The following is a 14,616-nucleotide window of genomic DNA, read 5'->3' on the forward strand; positions in this document are numbered from 1 at the left end:
GTTAAAAAAAAAAAAAAATCATATACTGACCCCCAAACTATTGAACGTTAGTGTAAAATGCACACAAGCAGTTGTTCTCATGTGTGTGCAATAATGCCATGCATATGGACACCATAGTGTGTGTGTGTGTGTGTAGTATGTGTAATGAGTATGGTGTCTGTTAGGGGCGGCATACAGACCCACTGCGATCAGAGGAGGCCTGAAACAAGGATATGGAACACTCGGTTATGGAGGAGGTATGTCATTCCTAAAACTATAATGGGCAGATATCAATTTCTACGTCTGATGGATTTATAATTCTTGCATTCATCACCATGATCCTGCTATTTTGGTCTTAGCTGCAAACCTTGGAACTGGCCTCGGGGCTGCCGGGCTGGGATTCGGCGCAGGGTATGGCCTAGGCAACGGGCTGGGAGCAGCCTTAGGTTATCCAACAGGGAAGCTCGGAGGAAGAGGTGAGAGCTGCTCATTTGCTTTCAATTCATAAGAACTCTTGCAACACTTATTCACTGTTTGATTTTGACATTTTCTAGGTTACGCCAGTAATGGCTACGGAGCACAGCTAGGTGAGTGTGTGCATCATAACGACCCGGATCAATAAACATTAAATGACACATTCCAGTTTAATGCCATCTCTTTCTGACCTGAAGGTTGTGTAGCAGATTGGATCTGATCTAACCAATCAAAATTCGACCTTGTGCTGTGATTAAAATCTTTCACACGTAGTGATATATGCTGTCTATTTGCCATGAATAAGTGTCATATTTTTGAAGAAGATGTGTGGGAGTGGAACTTAATGTGTCTACCTTGAGAGGCTTCCGCTAAACAGGCATTTATTTCTTCTTTCTGTAACCTTGGCATGTCTCTTTTCTTGTTGCCAGGTTATGGCGCAGGAGGATACCCCACCGCTGGACGCGGTATGTAACCTCTCCTTCTCAAAGTATTATGAAAATGTGTGTGTTTCAACTCAGGGGTCTGAACACGGTTTTGTTGTTTACTCGGGTTGCAATAGCAACCTCAACTGACCAACTTTATCCACTTTATTCCAGGAAACAATTGGATCTTTTCCCCCCATGATATTTTCTTTATTTCAGATTTCTGCAGTATTGGGTGTTTTAGTGATAAAGTGAAAATTTGTCGCCAGAAGCAAGATAAACATTCTTTTCAATGCTGATATAGGCTAGCAGTATTTAGGTACACTTTGTGCACCACATTTGTGTTTATTTAAACCTTTGTGGCATTTCTTTATTATTAAGCTCTTTTATGGTCTTTTGATGGGAGGGATTCTAACCCAATCTATTGATTTATTCAGCAGTTATTGGAAAACTATTGACTTAATTGCCTTCAACAAAACTGACAGAAGTCTTAAAATATAAGTTAAGTCTTCAGGGATTCTCATAAACTACATAAATCTGCAGAAAACTAAAAATAAACCTGCAGTATTTAAAAGAATTACATAGGCTATTAGATTTTAAATGCAATCTTTTGACGTTGCATGCTACGGTTTCATTGATTAAATAACTAGGTATTGAATAAAAATTAAAAGTAAATAAATATTATTTTTATTAGTGCCTTTTACAAGCTACTGCCTTACTTTTTACACGCTGAATGAAATAATCAGTTTTTCAGTTGTTGACTGCAGTACTTCAATGTGCCACTGATAGGCGCTGCAGGAGGGCGCGCGCCTACACAATGTTGCCAAGTCAAATTGGGCTACTTTAACACTGTTGCCGCGGGTTGAAAGATCACGTGATATTTAACCCATGGAACGCGATTTTTACCGGGGAACCCCCCTCGAAACGCGAGTGGGCTAGTTTAGAGTAGCAATTGGGCGGTTTTTGTTGCGAAAACCTGGCAACCCTGGGGACAACAAGCTATATGTGTTTGTTTCGCGTTTGCCTACAGTTAATTGTTTGCAGAATCATTTATATTCTTTTATCCTTGTTTTATTATGTACTTGCATACCCAAACTTTCAAAGCCAATTCATTGCTTTGGAAAAAGTGACACTGGTCACATGGTGTATTGTTGTGGATGAGCTAGTGAGTTGTAAGAGGATATTCAGATGTCTTGTGCTATCAGTTTCATATTGGTGGATGTGGATGGTTGTTTGTCAAGTCAAGTCACCTTTATTTATATAGTGCTTTTAACAATACAGATTGTGTCAAAGCACTTAACAGTATCAAATTAGAGGATAGAGTGTCAGTAATGTCTAATGATAAGATTAAGGTTTGTTTGCACATAGTATTTGTCATGGGTGCTGTCGTGTTGGAAAAGTTATGTGTGATCTCTAGTCTAAATGTTTACCTTAAGCAGACATGATTATGACAAGTATTGCTGGATGATCTTATCTTTGTTTTTGTTTAATTGCAGTAATCTTGCAGTAAACGTGTGTTTTGCATCTATAATGAGCATTATGGGTTGAGTAACAGCTTATTCAGATTTTTGTGATATGGCACAGCAGCAGTTGTGTCTGCTGGTCAATGTCTTCAAGCCTGCTTCTGGGGACCCACTGCCTTTGTATTTTCAAGCAATCTTGAGGAGCTTGATTAGGTGCTTCAGGTGTGTTTGATTAGGGTTGTAGTTAAACTCTGCAGGACAGTGGGTCCCCAGGAACAGGGTTGAAGACCTATGTTAGAGCCAATGTTAAATCAGTGTTGTAATGTGCATGCTCTTACAAATCATGTCGAAGAACGAAAGGCTAATCTAGATTTGGTGTATCAAAGCTGTGAAACTGACATTAACATTGATTTTGTGGTCTTCAGGATATGGTGTACCAGCTGGCACACCCACAGGGCAAGGCTCAAAACCATCAAAACTGGGTAAACCCTCCAATCTCTGACTCATTCTTGCATTTCCTTTAGGAATAGGCTGATTCTGGTTCGCAGATCATCAAAATTCATAGATATTCATACCGGCATTTTTTTCATTTTTTAACTGCAGAAACCACAGAAATGAGACATACAGACTTAAAAAAAACGTAACCACACAACAAATAACAGATATCTAAACATTCTTAAATCAAGATACATTTACCTGAGAAACAAAATTACATAAAATAAGTAATGTGGTCTTAAAAAATGTATCAAAATTAATGTATATAAAAATGTGGTGACTTAATGCTTTAAAAAAGAAAAAAAATATCTACAAGCAGGCTAAGACAAATAAATATTTTCCCTTTAAATGAAGTTTATTTTTATTGGCAGTTTTCTTGTTTCAAAGCATAAAGTCACTTTATATCGATCAATTTGTCAGAAAACAGTACTTTGCTTTTAAATTAAATGTATATTGATTTAAGAATGTTTTTATAGGCCTATGTGTATTTAAAAAGGCAAAAATATTAAGGAAGATATTCTTTTTATTTAAATTTTTTAAATTTGTATGTTAGTATTTTTTATTTTTCTTTACAGTGCATTTATTGTTGTGTAGCTGTATTAATCTGTGTATTAGTATTAATTTAATTTGTAATCATGTTTTGTTCTCTCAACCCTTTTTGCTTAATATCCAAAATATAGGCTGTTTTAGCTTGTTGGATTTTTTGTTGCTGTTTGAGTCAGTGTGGGCCTCTTTGCTGAAGGTTTAAGAAGTGTTAGAGCACAAAAAGGTCTCAAACTAGTGGATAATCTCTATTATCAGTTTCAGGTCTGAGGTTCAGTTCAGTTGCCCAGCCAGCAGGGGGCAAATTTTTTTGCTCATGCAAAAAGATTAGAGGAAATGTTGAGGAACATGCAGTAGATGTTTGAATCGGTAGTTACTGCAGGTATAAATCATATTATTCATTCATTTATTAGTTGCTCACCAACAAAAGCAGTATAGGTCCATAAGTACTGGCTGTTCCACCCACTGGATAAAATATTGTTTTTAGATTAGGACTGTATCAGTACCTTTTAAAGGGTACTGCCCAAGTGACAGCTTTGTAGCTTTTTCCCGATAATGTAGGAAGCAGGTTTGTGCAGTTTCATTCAGTACCACATTTTTGGTCATGTGGTGGTTGTGTACCTGCTTCTGATGTTGTGTGCCTGCTTCTGTGAGCATCTATTGTGTAATTCTGTCATTTTGCTGTGACGCAATAGAGAGATCCTGTTGTGCATTTGATATTTGTTGTGATGTTTGTCTCTCACATCAGGAATCACTATCCTGATGTGCAACTTTGCAAAGATGTTTGAGAAGTTAGAATGCATGCTGATTCGGTACCAAATCATGGTCAAGTTAACACCCCTAATAAGTGTCATTTACAATTATGTTGCTTTTTATCATTCTCACCATTGAAATCTTTGCCTCCAGCTGATGTGTCTGTATTCACAGGTGTTGGGCCTAGAGGTGGCCAGCCCGTGTCACAGGGAGAGAGGGGCAATGGTAAACCTCAGTACCTCCATGTGTGGCTTTCATGCTTTTTAAAGCTTTTTCAATCTGCTCTCCTGGATTTTTAGTTACGATATTTTAGTCTTTTACACTGCATGATGAGTGGCACATTGCTCCCTGTTATCTCACTATACAATACATGCCTATCCTGAAATGTGTTGCTTTTCTCTCCAGCAGAGTAGCATCTCTTATGCTCTTGCAACAGTAGCAGCTGCTATGTTGATAGTATCTTGGTGAATGTTAACTGGTGTTTTGATGTTTAGGTTACAGTCACGGAGGGGTCCCTAATGGACAAGGTGCTATATCCAATGGTAAAACATATTTGAAAGATCAATTGCTGTATAATATGATTGACATAGTTGTAGTATATAGTGGAGTGTATATCCGCTTGTTAAGTCGTGACATGAGAAATACTGTTTCTGTGTCCAAGCCTCTACTCATTTCAGTTGAGAATCTCAACAGCTGTTTATGAGCACTGTGTATTCATATGACACATTTAAGTTAAACTTTTAAAAACTTGTGGCGTACACTACAATCTCCAAGCTCATAACATCCTGGACACTGATATTTAAGGATTTATAAACAATGGCCATCTGATATTTAGTTATGAAGATAAAGGTTAGGATCATAATTTTTTTTGGTAGTATTACAGCTCACCGTGAGTGTATATTACCATTACTTGTGGTTTGCTTTTGGCATCTGCTAGAGTGTTTGGACATCGGAAACAGTGAATTGAGACATCAGACTTATCAAGCAGATGGTTAGTATACAGTTGTGTACAGTGTCCTCTAAAGGCACAGGCAAGTCCTAATTTTGGGTTTAAAGTAATGTGGTCATGAATGTCTGTGGGACTAATATAGTAATTGTGGCTGCGGTCACTAGGTTTCCCCTCAGGACCAGGAGTGACCAATGGAATGAGAGCTCAAATTAAGGGTAAACACACTCCAACAGCTGAATTAAAGCCAACCAGAACACATCAGACTGTACAAAATTCAATTCTATTTCAAATTTTTATCTTTGTTGTCTTAAACTACCGTTCAGAAGTTTGGGGTTGTTAAGATATTTAAGTTTCTCCCTTATGCTAGCCAAGCCTTTATTAATTTGATCAAAAATGCAATAAAACAAACATTGTGGAATACTATTACAATTTCAAACAACTTTTTTATATTTTACTATATATTTTATGATGTTATTTATTCCTGTGATGGTAAAGCTGAATTTTCAGCATCATTACTCCAGTCTTCAGTGTCACATGATCCTTCAGAAATCATTGTAATATGCTGATTTGCTGCTCAAATAACATTTATTATTATTATCAATGTTGAAAACAGTAGTGCCACTTAATATTTTTGTAGAAACCATGAGATGTTATTTTACCTTATAATACCTTTATCATCCCCAGACTTTTGAACTTTAGTATAGATGTCTATGAATCAAAACTACTGGTACAAGATCGTGTACATTGTGTAGATAATTGCTGTTATGATCTGTAGGCTACGGTCCAGCAACAGATATGATTAATGGACGAGGAATTATAAACAATGGTAAAGTTTTTATCGCCTTTTGTAGCAAACAAATGATCTGTTCCTATCTGTAGTAAAACGTTTCTGTAATTAATATGTTTATATTCTTTGAAAGTAAAGGTAGTGTGAAAGGCAATGCATGCAAAAAGACTGTTTTTAAAGCATAAGCATAGAGGTGATGGGAACTATGTTGGACTCTCTGTGTTGAGATAAACCACTGTTGTAATACAATACAGGACCAGTTTTGCCCAACGGACAGGGCACCAAACCATCCAATATGGGTAAACGTCTTCCTATTAAAATGTCACCGGTTTATGGCTGAATGCATGTCACGAGGTGGTGTTTTCTCCAGTCTAAAATCTATACAGGTCTCCAACCGTCATCCAATTAAATGAATATATGGCCTTTGCACATTCGAGTGTTAATGATTGTGGACTGGAAAATCCACCCCTCATCATGGACTCATTGCAGCTGCAGGTCTATGAATAAGTGCTTTTCTGTACCACAGCTGTTCAGAAAGGTTTGTGTGTGTGCGTGCTGGACTAATGCCTCATCTATTTCTTGGGGCTGTTCTCTTTCCTTTTTATATGCTTCACCTGAGCCTTTATCTTTATATCTGCCTTTGTGCTGATGTGTGCCCAATGCATGCTGCATTATTTCTCTCCCACAGGCCACATGTATGGACCAGTCACACTGTGAATTCGTCTTGCATGATCCCACAGGCCCCTGAACGATCACATTATTCTGTGATAGCCGTGATTTTTATTACTAGTGGCCAAAGTTTCATAGTTTGCATATTTTGTTCACAGGATACGGCCTTGGTGCTGCTGGTTATCTTGGAGCTGGTTTGACTGACGGTTATGGAGCAGGTAAAGAAATTGTGAAATATTGTTTCTCTCTCAAAGGTTCCAGTATCATTAATACAAGCTCTAGAATATTCATATTTTGCTAAAGCTGCCTTATTTTATTTTATTGCTGATACAGGTCTAGGGGCAGGTGGATATCCACAGGGAGTTCGAGCAGGAAAGCAGATTGGTAAATAATGTCTATTTTATTCATTATATAGAGGAGACTGGGCGAGTTGTCACAAGGGCTGCATATCAGCAACTGTAAGGTTTTGAGTTTAAAGTCTAATTACATAAAGGTGTGTTTTCTATAGTGGTTTGTACACTTTTTCAAAAGATGGGGGTCAGTAGGGTTTTTTATTTAGTAAAACAAATTGTTCAGTAAGGACACGTTAAAATGATCAAAAGTGACAGTAAAGACATTGGTAGTGTTAAAAAAAAATTCCATTTCAAATGAATACTGTTCTTTTTAAGTTGCAATTCATCAAAAAATCCTGGAAAAATGTATCATGTTTTCTGCATAATATTAAGCATCACAACTTATTTCAACAGTGATAATAAGAAATGTTTCTTGAACAATAAATCAGCATATTATAATGATTTCTGAAGGATCGTGTGACAGAAGACTTGATTAATCATGCTGAAAATTCAGCTTTGCTATTACAGGTATAAATTGCATTAAAACACAGCTATTTTAAAACATTTCACATTATCACTGTATTATTGATCAAATAAATGCAGTCTTCATGAGCATTAGAGACTCCATTCAAAAACACTAAACAAAAATCTTAAAGACCCCAGACTTTTAAAGGTACCAGAACACCTGGTTCAGATACATTTTTATGATTATTTTTGTGAATTCTGTCCACTTTTCTATAGCTGTTGAGTAAACAACACATCACATTTGTGTCACACATAAGTTGTCACACATGCAGATATAGACCTGCCCTGAAAAATAGTTACTGGAGTAAAAACTGTGACAACTACTTTAGGCCTTTTCTCCTCTATATACATATTTCAAATATTGTCCTTTGTTTCTTCTAATGATTTTTCTATTCTTGTCTCTGTTAGTACCCAAGTGAAACCTTTTATAGTATCATAACATTGTTGCAGCATGATGCATTAAGCACAAGTGTGGTCCGATCAGCAGCCTGCTGCTTCAGCACAAAGCCAAGAGCTGCTCTAGAGGCAAAGTGCTCCTTTAAGACCTCTGCATTTGGGTTCTTGCACAAACATGTTTGTGCAAGAAACACCCAAAATTTCACACTCTGTTATGCTCATTTTTTTCCGAATCATCTTTGTTGCAAAGTGGTTGACTTTGACTGTGAAACGCAGTGGTACTTCCTGTGTTACTTTTACACCTTGCACAGTGTTGAGTTGAATAATGTCTTCTCAGCAGGCTACAGCAATGGATACGGCAGTGAGGTTTATGGCACAGCAGACGGTTATGGAGCAGGTGAGTCTGGACCGGATAGGTATGATGAAGCATGTCCTAATGTCACACTAACATATAAGCATAATTATAATTGAGTGACAATTATAATTATGTTACAGAACCTGCCTACCCATCAATGTTAGCTGATAATGTTGGCCTGAACGGTGTGGCTGGTAAGGTTGAAGGTTATGAGTGTAACCAACAGCATTGCATTCACACTAAAGAGATTCAAAACACCTGCAATAATGTCAGCACTTCATCCAGTGTTTAATTCACTCTGTCCTGTGATTATACACAATATTATTTTACTCAAGATTGTATAAAATAACCTCCTCCAGCCTAATCTGGGAGAAGTGTCTGAACCGCAATAGCTTGACCACTGAGCAATCAGCTGTTGCCTGTGCAATTGCTTTTATACTAATACTAAGGTAATCTGAGCAAGACTGTAATATGCTCCTAGAATACTACTAATGGAAATGGTAAACCGAGTGTTTTGCATACATTAACTAGAAGCAACATCATCTGCATGAAATCACAGAGGTCAATGTCTGCTCTTTCAGGTCTTGGAGCTGGAGGCCTTGGAGGTCCAGGGCTGGTAGTGAACCCTGGCCTGGGTGCTGATGCCAAGTCTAGAAAATATGGTAAGAAAAGTCATCTGAAGATGACAGTTAAATAAAAATAAATTGAATTAAACACACTAAACATTTAACATTTTTAAAAATCACTTATTCTCACAAAGGCTTCATTTATTTGATCAAAAATACAGCAAATGTATTGTTTTGAAAAGTGATTACAATTTAAATGACTATGTTAAAAATGTCTTGTGAGGACAAAGCTGAATTTTCTTCAGTGTGACATTATCCTTCAGAAATCGTTCTAATATGCTGATTTGGTGCTCAGGAAAGATTTCTTATTATTATTAATGCTGAAAACATTTGTGCTGCTTTATAATCTTGTTGATTCTTGATCTTTTTTTTATTTTTTTTTTGATGAATAGAAAGTTCAAGCAAACCACATTCATTTAAAATAGAAATGCTATATCAATGTAAATGTATTTATTGTCACTTTTGATCAATTTAATGCATTAATTTCTTTTAAAAAAAATCTTTCTGACAGATTACAGCATTTTCCTACTTCACCTGCTATTGACAAATGTGGTCCTATAATTATAAAATAATCCTATAATACCTCTGGTTTAATTTGTCTAAAGGGGCAGGTGGATTTCTTGGAGCTGCCGGATCCTTGCCTTACGGTGGCCAGCCTGTGGTCTCAGCTGGACTTGGCCCTCAAGGCAAGACTGGTAGTTATGGTGGAACTACGTATGGAGGAATAGCAACCTTTGGGCCAGACACTTCTTTGGGTACGTGCATTGCACATGTTCGTTATTCAAATGCCTCATGCAAATCTCAGTTTTCCGGCTATCCTGATGCTTTGCCTGAGGATTTGACTTGAACGCGAATGTCCCCTGTGAGGAAAAGAAAGAAGATTTAAACAAGAGAATAAGGAGTATAGAGAATAGAAAAGTATAGTGAGAATAATCCAAACATGATTACAAAGATCAGATAACTATTATAAGAAAGAAAGTAAAGATGATCTGTCTCCTATCAGGTGGTACAGGTGGAGCAATGGAGCCTTTAGCAGGTAATATTGTGGAGTTTTTAGGAAATATATTTCAAGTAATTTTTTTTCTGAAAACAAAATGTTACTGCTGCAGGTGGAGCGATAGGCCAGATTCCTTACAGTGCACCAGTCATTGCAGCTGGGGTTGATGGTAAGTTGGTAAGAAAAAGAGAAAAACAGAATATCATGGACTGTCTGATTGTGACACCGGTGTAAATGTGTTTACCTGCAGTTGATGCTGGTCATCCTTTTGGTGCTGAGCAGCTCAGTCTGGGTGCTGATGCTACAAAGACAGCCGCCAAATATGGTGAGAATATGAGCAGTTTTGTTTTATTCATATACATCTAATACATATCTATTAAATACGCTTCCATAAAAAGTTTGGGATTAAAGGGATAGTTCACCCAAAAATGAAAATTTTATGTTTATCTGCTTACCCCCAGGGCATCCAAGATGTAGGTGACTTTGTTTCTTCAGTAGAACACAAACAAAGATTTTTAACTCAAACCGTTGCAGTCTGTCAGTCATATAATGTCAGTCAATGGTACCCACGGCTTTGAGAGAAAAAAAAAACCATACACAGACAAAACCAAATTAAACCCTGCGGCTCGTGACGATACATTGAGTTCTTAAGACACAAAACGATCGGTCTGTGCAAGAAACTGAACAGTATTTATATAATTTTTTTACCTCTGATCCACCGCATAGTAGACGCATGCGTGGAAGCGATCTGTCATGCGTATATGTCACTCATTGTTTACACCGTCACTCACCGGCTGTGAACGCGCTGAGGACAGTTAGACATGGCGGTGGATCAGAGGTAAAAAATGATATAAATACTGTTCAGTTTCTTGCACAGACCGATCGTTTCGTGTCTTAAGAACTCAATGTATCGTCACGAGCCGCAGGGTTTAATTTGGTTTTGTCTGTGTATGTTTTTCTTTTACTCTCAAAGCCGTGGGTACCATTGACTGACATTATATGACTGACAGACTGCAACGGTTTGAGTTAAAAAATCTTCGTTTGTGTTCTAGTGAAGAAACAAAGTCACCTACATCTTGGATGCCCTGGGGGTAAGCAGATAAACATCAAATTTTCATTTTTGAGTGAACTATCCCTTTAATAAGATGTTTGGGTTTTTTTGTCTTGAAAGATAGTACTACTTTTATTCAGCAAGGATACATTAAATTGATCAAAAGTGATAGTAAAGACATTTATAATGTTATAAAAGATTTCTATTCTATTTCTTTCAAATAAATGCTGGTCCTTTTAAACTTGCCATTTATCAAAGAGTCCTGAAAAAACAAATGTATCACAGTTTCCACAATAATATTAAGAAGCAAAACTGTTTTCTACATTGATAGTAATGAGAATGCAACTTGAGCATCAAATCAGCATATATGAAGGATTTCTGAAGGATCATGTGACACTGAAGACTGCTGAAAATTCACCATCACAAGAATAAATTGCATTTTAAAACAGCTGTTTTAAATTTTAATATTATTTCACAACATTATAGTTTTGTTGCTGTATTTTTCATCAAGTAAATGCAGTCTGGGTGAACATGAGAGACTTCTCTCAAAAACATGACTCCAAAGTTTTGAACAATAGTGTATGAATTAAATATCTAATATCGACTGATTAAATGATTGAATCATCTTTAATACTGACTGATAACTGGTACTGATGTATCATGCATGCCAAATGACCACCGGTCTGCGTTCTCATCTTCATTTATCCACTAACATGCTAAAACCTAGCAGACATCATTCAAAGTTTATTTCTATAGCACGTTTAAAAGCAACAGAGTTGCGCCAAAGTGCTGTACAACAGATACAAATGCAATACAGCAAATACAGTGTGTGTATATATATATATATATATATATATATAAAAACATCATATGAAATTAAAAACATAAAACAGAATCTAAGCCAAATTGGCAACAGAGCCTTAAGCAGCCATTATTCAAAAGCCAGGGAGAACAAATAAGATTTGAGAGCAGAATTAAGACTAGCTAGCGAAGAAGCGAGTCTCACATTTACAGGCAGACTATTCCAAAGTTTCGGGGCAGTAGCTGAAAAAGCCCGGCCACCCTTGGTTTTACAGCGACAACGAGGGACCGTTAAGAGAAACTGATTACTGGACCTAAGAGCTCTTTGAGGAGAGTAAGCAATCAGAAGGTCACTGATATATTTTGGTGCAAGGCCAGCTAACGCCTTGTACACAAAACAGCTATTTTAAAATCGATTCTGAACTTTACAGGAAGCCAATGTAAAGATGCTAAGATTGGAGAGATGTGATCCTTCTTTCTTGTTCCAGTAAGAAGCCTTGCTGCAGCATTCTGGACGATTTGTAAACGAGAAATCGCCGTTTGAGGCAGTCCACAATAAAGGGAATTACAGTAGTCCAGGCGAGATGTTATGAAAGCATGTATTACAGTCTCTAGGTCTTTGAGGCAACAACTGTTTCAACTTAGCAATGGATCTAAGATGGAAAAAGCTGCCCTTTACCACTGTACTAATTTGTTTATCAAAGTTGAGAAACGAATCAAATGTAACCCCAAGATTTCTTACATAAGGTTGAACACTAGCGGAAAGGGACCCTAAATTAAAATCGGATGAAGTTCTAGAGTGACCTAAAATCAAAATTTCACTTTTGCTTTCGTTTAACTGTAGAAAATTATCAGCCATCCAACCTTTTATCTCCTCAAGACAATCGTACAGCACATCCAAAGAGCCACCGCTGTCAGTTTTTGCTGGAAGATAAAACTGTGTATCGTCAGCATAACAGTGGTAGGAGATTTTATATTTCTTAAAAATGGCACCCAAAGGAAGCATGTATAGTGAAAAAAGAAGAGGGCCTAAGATGGAACCTTGGGGCACGCCACATGACAAAGGAGCCAATGAAGAAGAAAATTTCCCAATACTCACTGAGAAGGTTCTATCTTCAAGATAAGAGGCCAACCACTGCAGAGCGACACACTGAATACCCACCAACTTTTCCAGCCGCTGTAACAGAATACTATGATCAATTGTGTCGAATGCCGCACTAAGATCCAACAAAACAAGTACCGCATAAGAACCAGTGTCAAGAACTTACAGAAGTTCATTGCTGACTTTCAGCAATGCAGTTTCAGTGCTGTGTAGTGATCTAAAACCCGACTGGAAAGTGTCTAGAACATTGGACATACTAATGTAGGAATCCAACTGACTGTAGACAACTCTCTCTAATAGTTTTGAGATAAAAGGTAATTTGGAAATAGGCCTGAAATTACTGAAAATAGAATGGTCAAGATGAGGTTTCTTTAGCAGAGGATGAACTATAGCATGTTTAAAACTAGCCGGTACAACTCCACTTTCCAAAGAGTTATTAGTGATGGCTGTTACAGCCGGACTCAAGGTTGCAAACACTTCCTTAAGTAGACGAGATGGAATGACATCAGACTCGCATCATTGACTAAATACATAAATTGACTAATAACCAGTGTGGTGACTGATCATTTCAGGCACAGGCTATGCAGCTGCACTGAGTACTGGTGGGCAGAGGCCCTATGGTGGTGAGTAAATCAGTGACATGAGGAGCTAGCAAGTTTCTAAACCTAATGACATCTGTTAAGGTCTAATGTGTGGTTAGTTTCACTGTTAATTTTTATTTTTTATTTTTTTTCCACAGGACAGAAGGATGGAAGCAAGCTTAGTGGCATATATGGGAATGGGTACAAAGGTAGATGATATTAGAAGATCTTTATTCTTAACTCAGCATATTGTGTCTTTTACCTTTCTCATCCATCTCTTCTCATCTTCATTTTCTGTCTAGGCTGATTTCCAAGGCCATGCTGTTAACCTCATCAGTGTTTTTTAGCCCCTTTATGCCTAGTGTTCCTCACCATTGTGTAGTTCTGTGACATGTTTTTGTCTGCCATATTGTTTTAGTGTTAGTTTTGTGCCCATTTGTGTGGGCATGTGTGTTTGGTGTGGTTTTGATGTTCATTGTTCTGTTCTTTAATGTTTGTGGATGTTCCCCCAGTCTGTTTATTTGTCTTGTCCAGTGGAGTGTTTCATGTCCCTTGTGTGTCTCTGTATCTAACTAAAACATGCTAAGCACTTCATTGGCTGTTATTTTAATTCTTATGAAACACTAAATATTCCACCTCCTAATCTGACTCCTTAGTGTTTCTTTGACAACTATATGATCAATGAGGATTTCAGGGTTTAAAAAAAAAAAACTGCTCAGTCCTGCTTAAGGGCACAGTGATGGCAATTATGGGGTTTGATACTGAACTATTAGCATCAGAACAAGCTAAAAGATAGTTTTGAATTCTGTTGTGAGGTCACTTTTTATCAAATGAAACATTACATAATGTCTTAAAGTAAACGCTAACAAGATGACATAACAGTCATAATCTAATTAGCTCTCATATGGGTAAACGTACAGCTCTCAATTCTCATCCGTCTACAGGAAAACCACATAACAAGCATCCTGTGTCACACTCATGAGACAACATTTAAGAGGAAACGAGTCGAGCCATTGTTAAAGGGATAGTTAACCTAAAAATAAAGATTCTGTCATCATTTAATCATTTACCTTGTGTCATTCCTGAAACCTGAAAAATACTTTCTTTCTCAAAATGTGTCAAGTTTTTTTTTTTGTAAGGTCTACACAATAAAAGTCAGTGGTGGTGTCCAGTGTTGTTTTCAACCCCGTTACTTAGTTTATGGACCAAAAACAGTTCAAACATTGTTCAAAATATCATCTTTTGTGTTCCTCAGAAGAAAGTAAGTCATACAGGTTTGTAACGGCATGAAAGTGAGAAAATAGTGACCGAACTGT

General features: G+C 37.2%; 1 protein-coding gene across 7 annotated transcripts; it reads left to right on the forward strand.

The window, feature by feature from the left end:
• Positions 1-1,719: 1,719 nt before the first annotated feature.
• LOC131535888 (uncharacterized) lies at positions 1,720-14,304 on the forward strand. 7 transcript variants are annotated; one of them, XM_058768410.1, is made up of 20 exons: positions 1,720-2,040; positions 2,372-2,418; positions 2,764-2,820; positions 4,304-4,354; positions 4,624-4,671; positions 5,243-5,293; positions 5,854-5,904; positions 6,120-6,164; positions 6,693-6,752; positions 6,868-6,918; positions 8,125-8,184; positions 8,283-8,336; positions 8,724-8,804; positions 9,374-9,523; positions 9,772-9,804; positions 9,878-9,934; positions 10,016-10,090; positions 13,292-13,342; positions 13,459-13,509; positions 13,603-14,303. In XM_058768410.1, the coding sequence occupies exons 1-20, from the start codon at positions 2,033-2,035 to the stop codon at positions 13,605-13,607; spliced, it is 1,086 nt and encodes a 361-aa protein (XP_058624393.1). In that variant the 5' UTR covers positions 1,720-2,032; the 3' UTR covers positions 13,608-14,303. The 7 variants fall into 7 exon arrangements, with proteins under 7 accessions (XP_058624393.1, XP_058624390.1, XP_058624392.1 ...); XM_058768406.1 differs by lacking the exon at positions 1,720-2,040 and having other exon boundaries at positions 2,364-2,418; positions 8,128-8,184; positions 13,603-14,304; XM_058768407.1 differs by lacking the exons at positions 1,720-2,040; positions 9,772-9,804 and having other exon boundaries at positions 2,350-2,418; positions 13,603-14,304.
• The last annotated feature ends 312 nt before the right edge of the window (positions 14,305-14,616 follow it).

This window comes from Onychostoma macrolepis, chromosome 03 (genome assembly GCF_012432095.1).
Source record: "Onychostoma macrolepis isolate SWU-2019 chromosome 03, ASM1243209v1, whole genome shotgun sequence".
Lineage (NCBI taxonomy): Eukaryota > Metazoa > Chordata > Actinopteri > Cypriniformes > Cyprinidae > Onychostoma > Onychostoma macrolepis.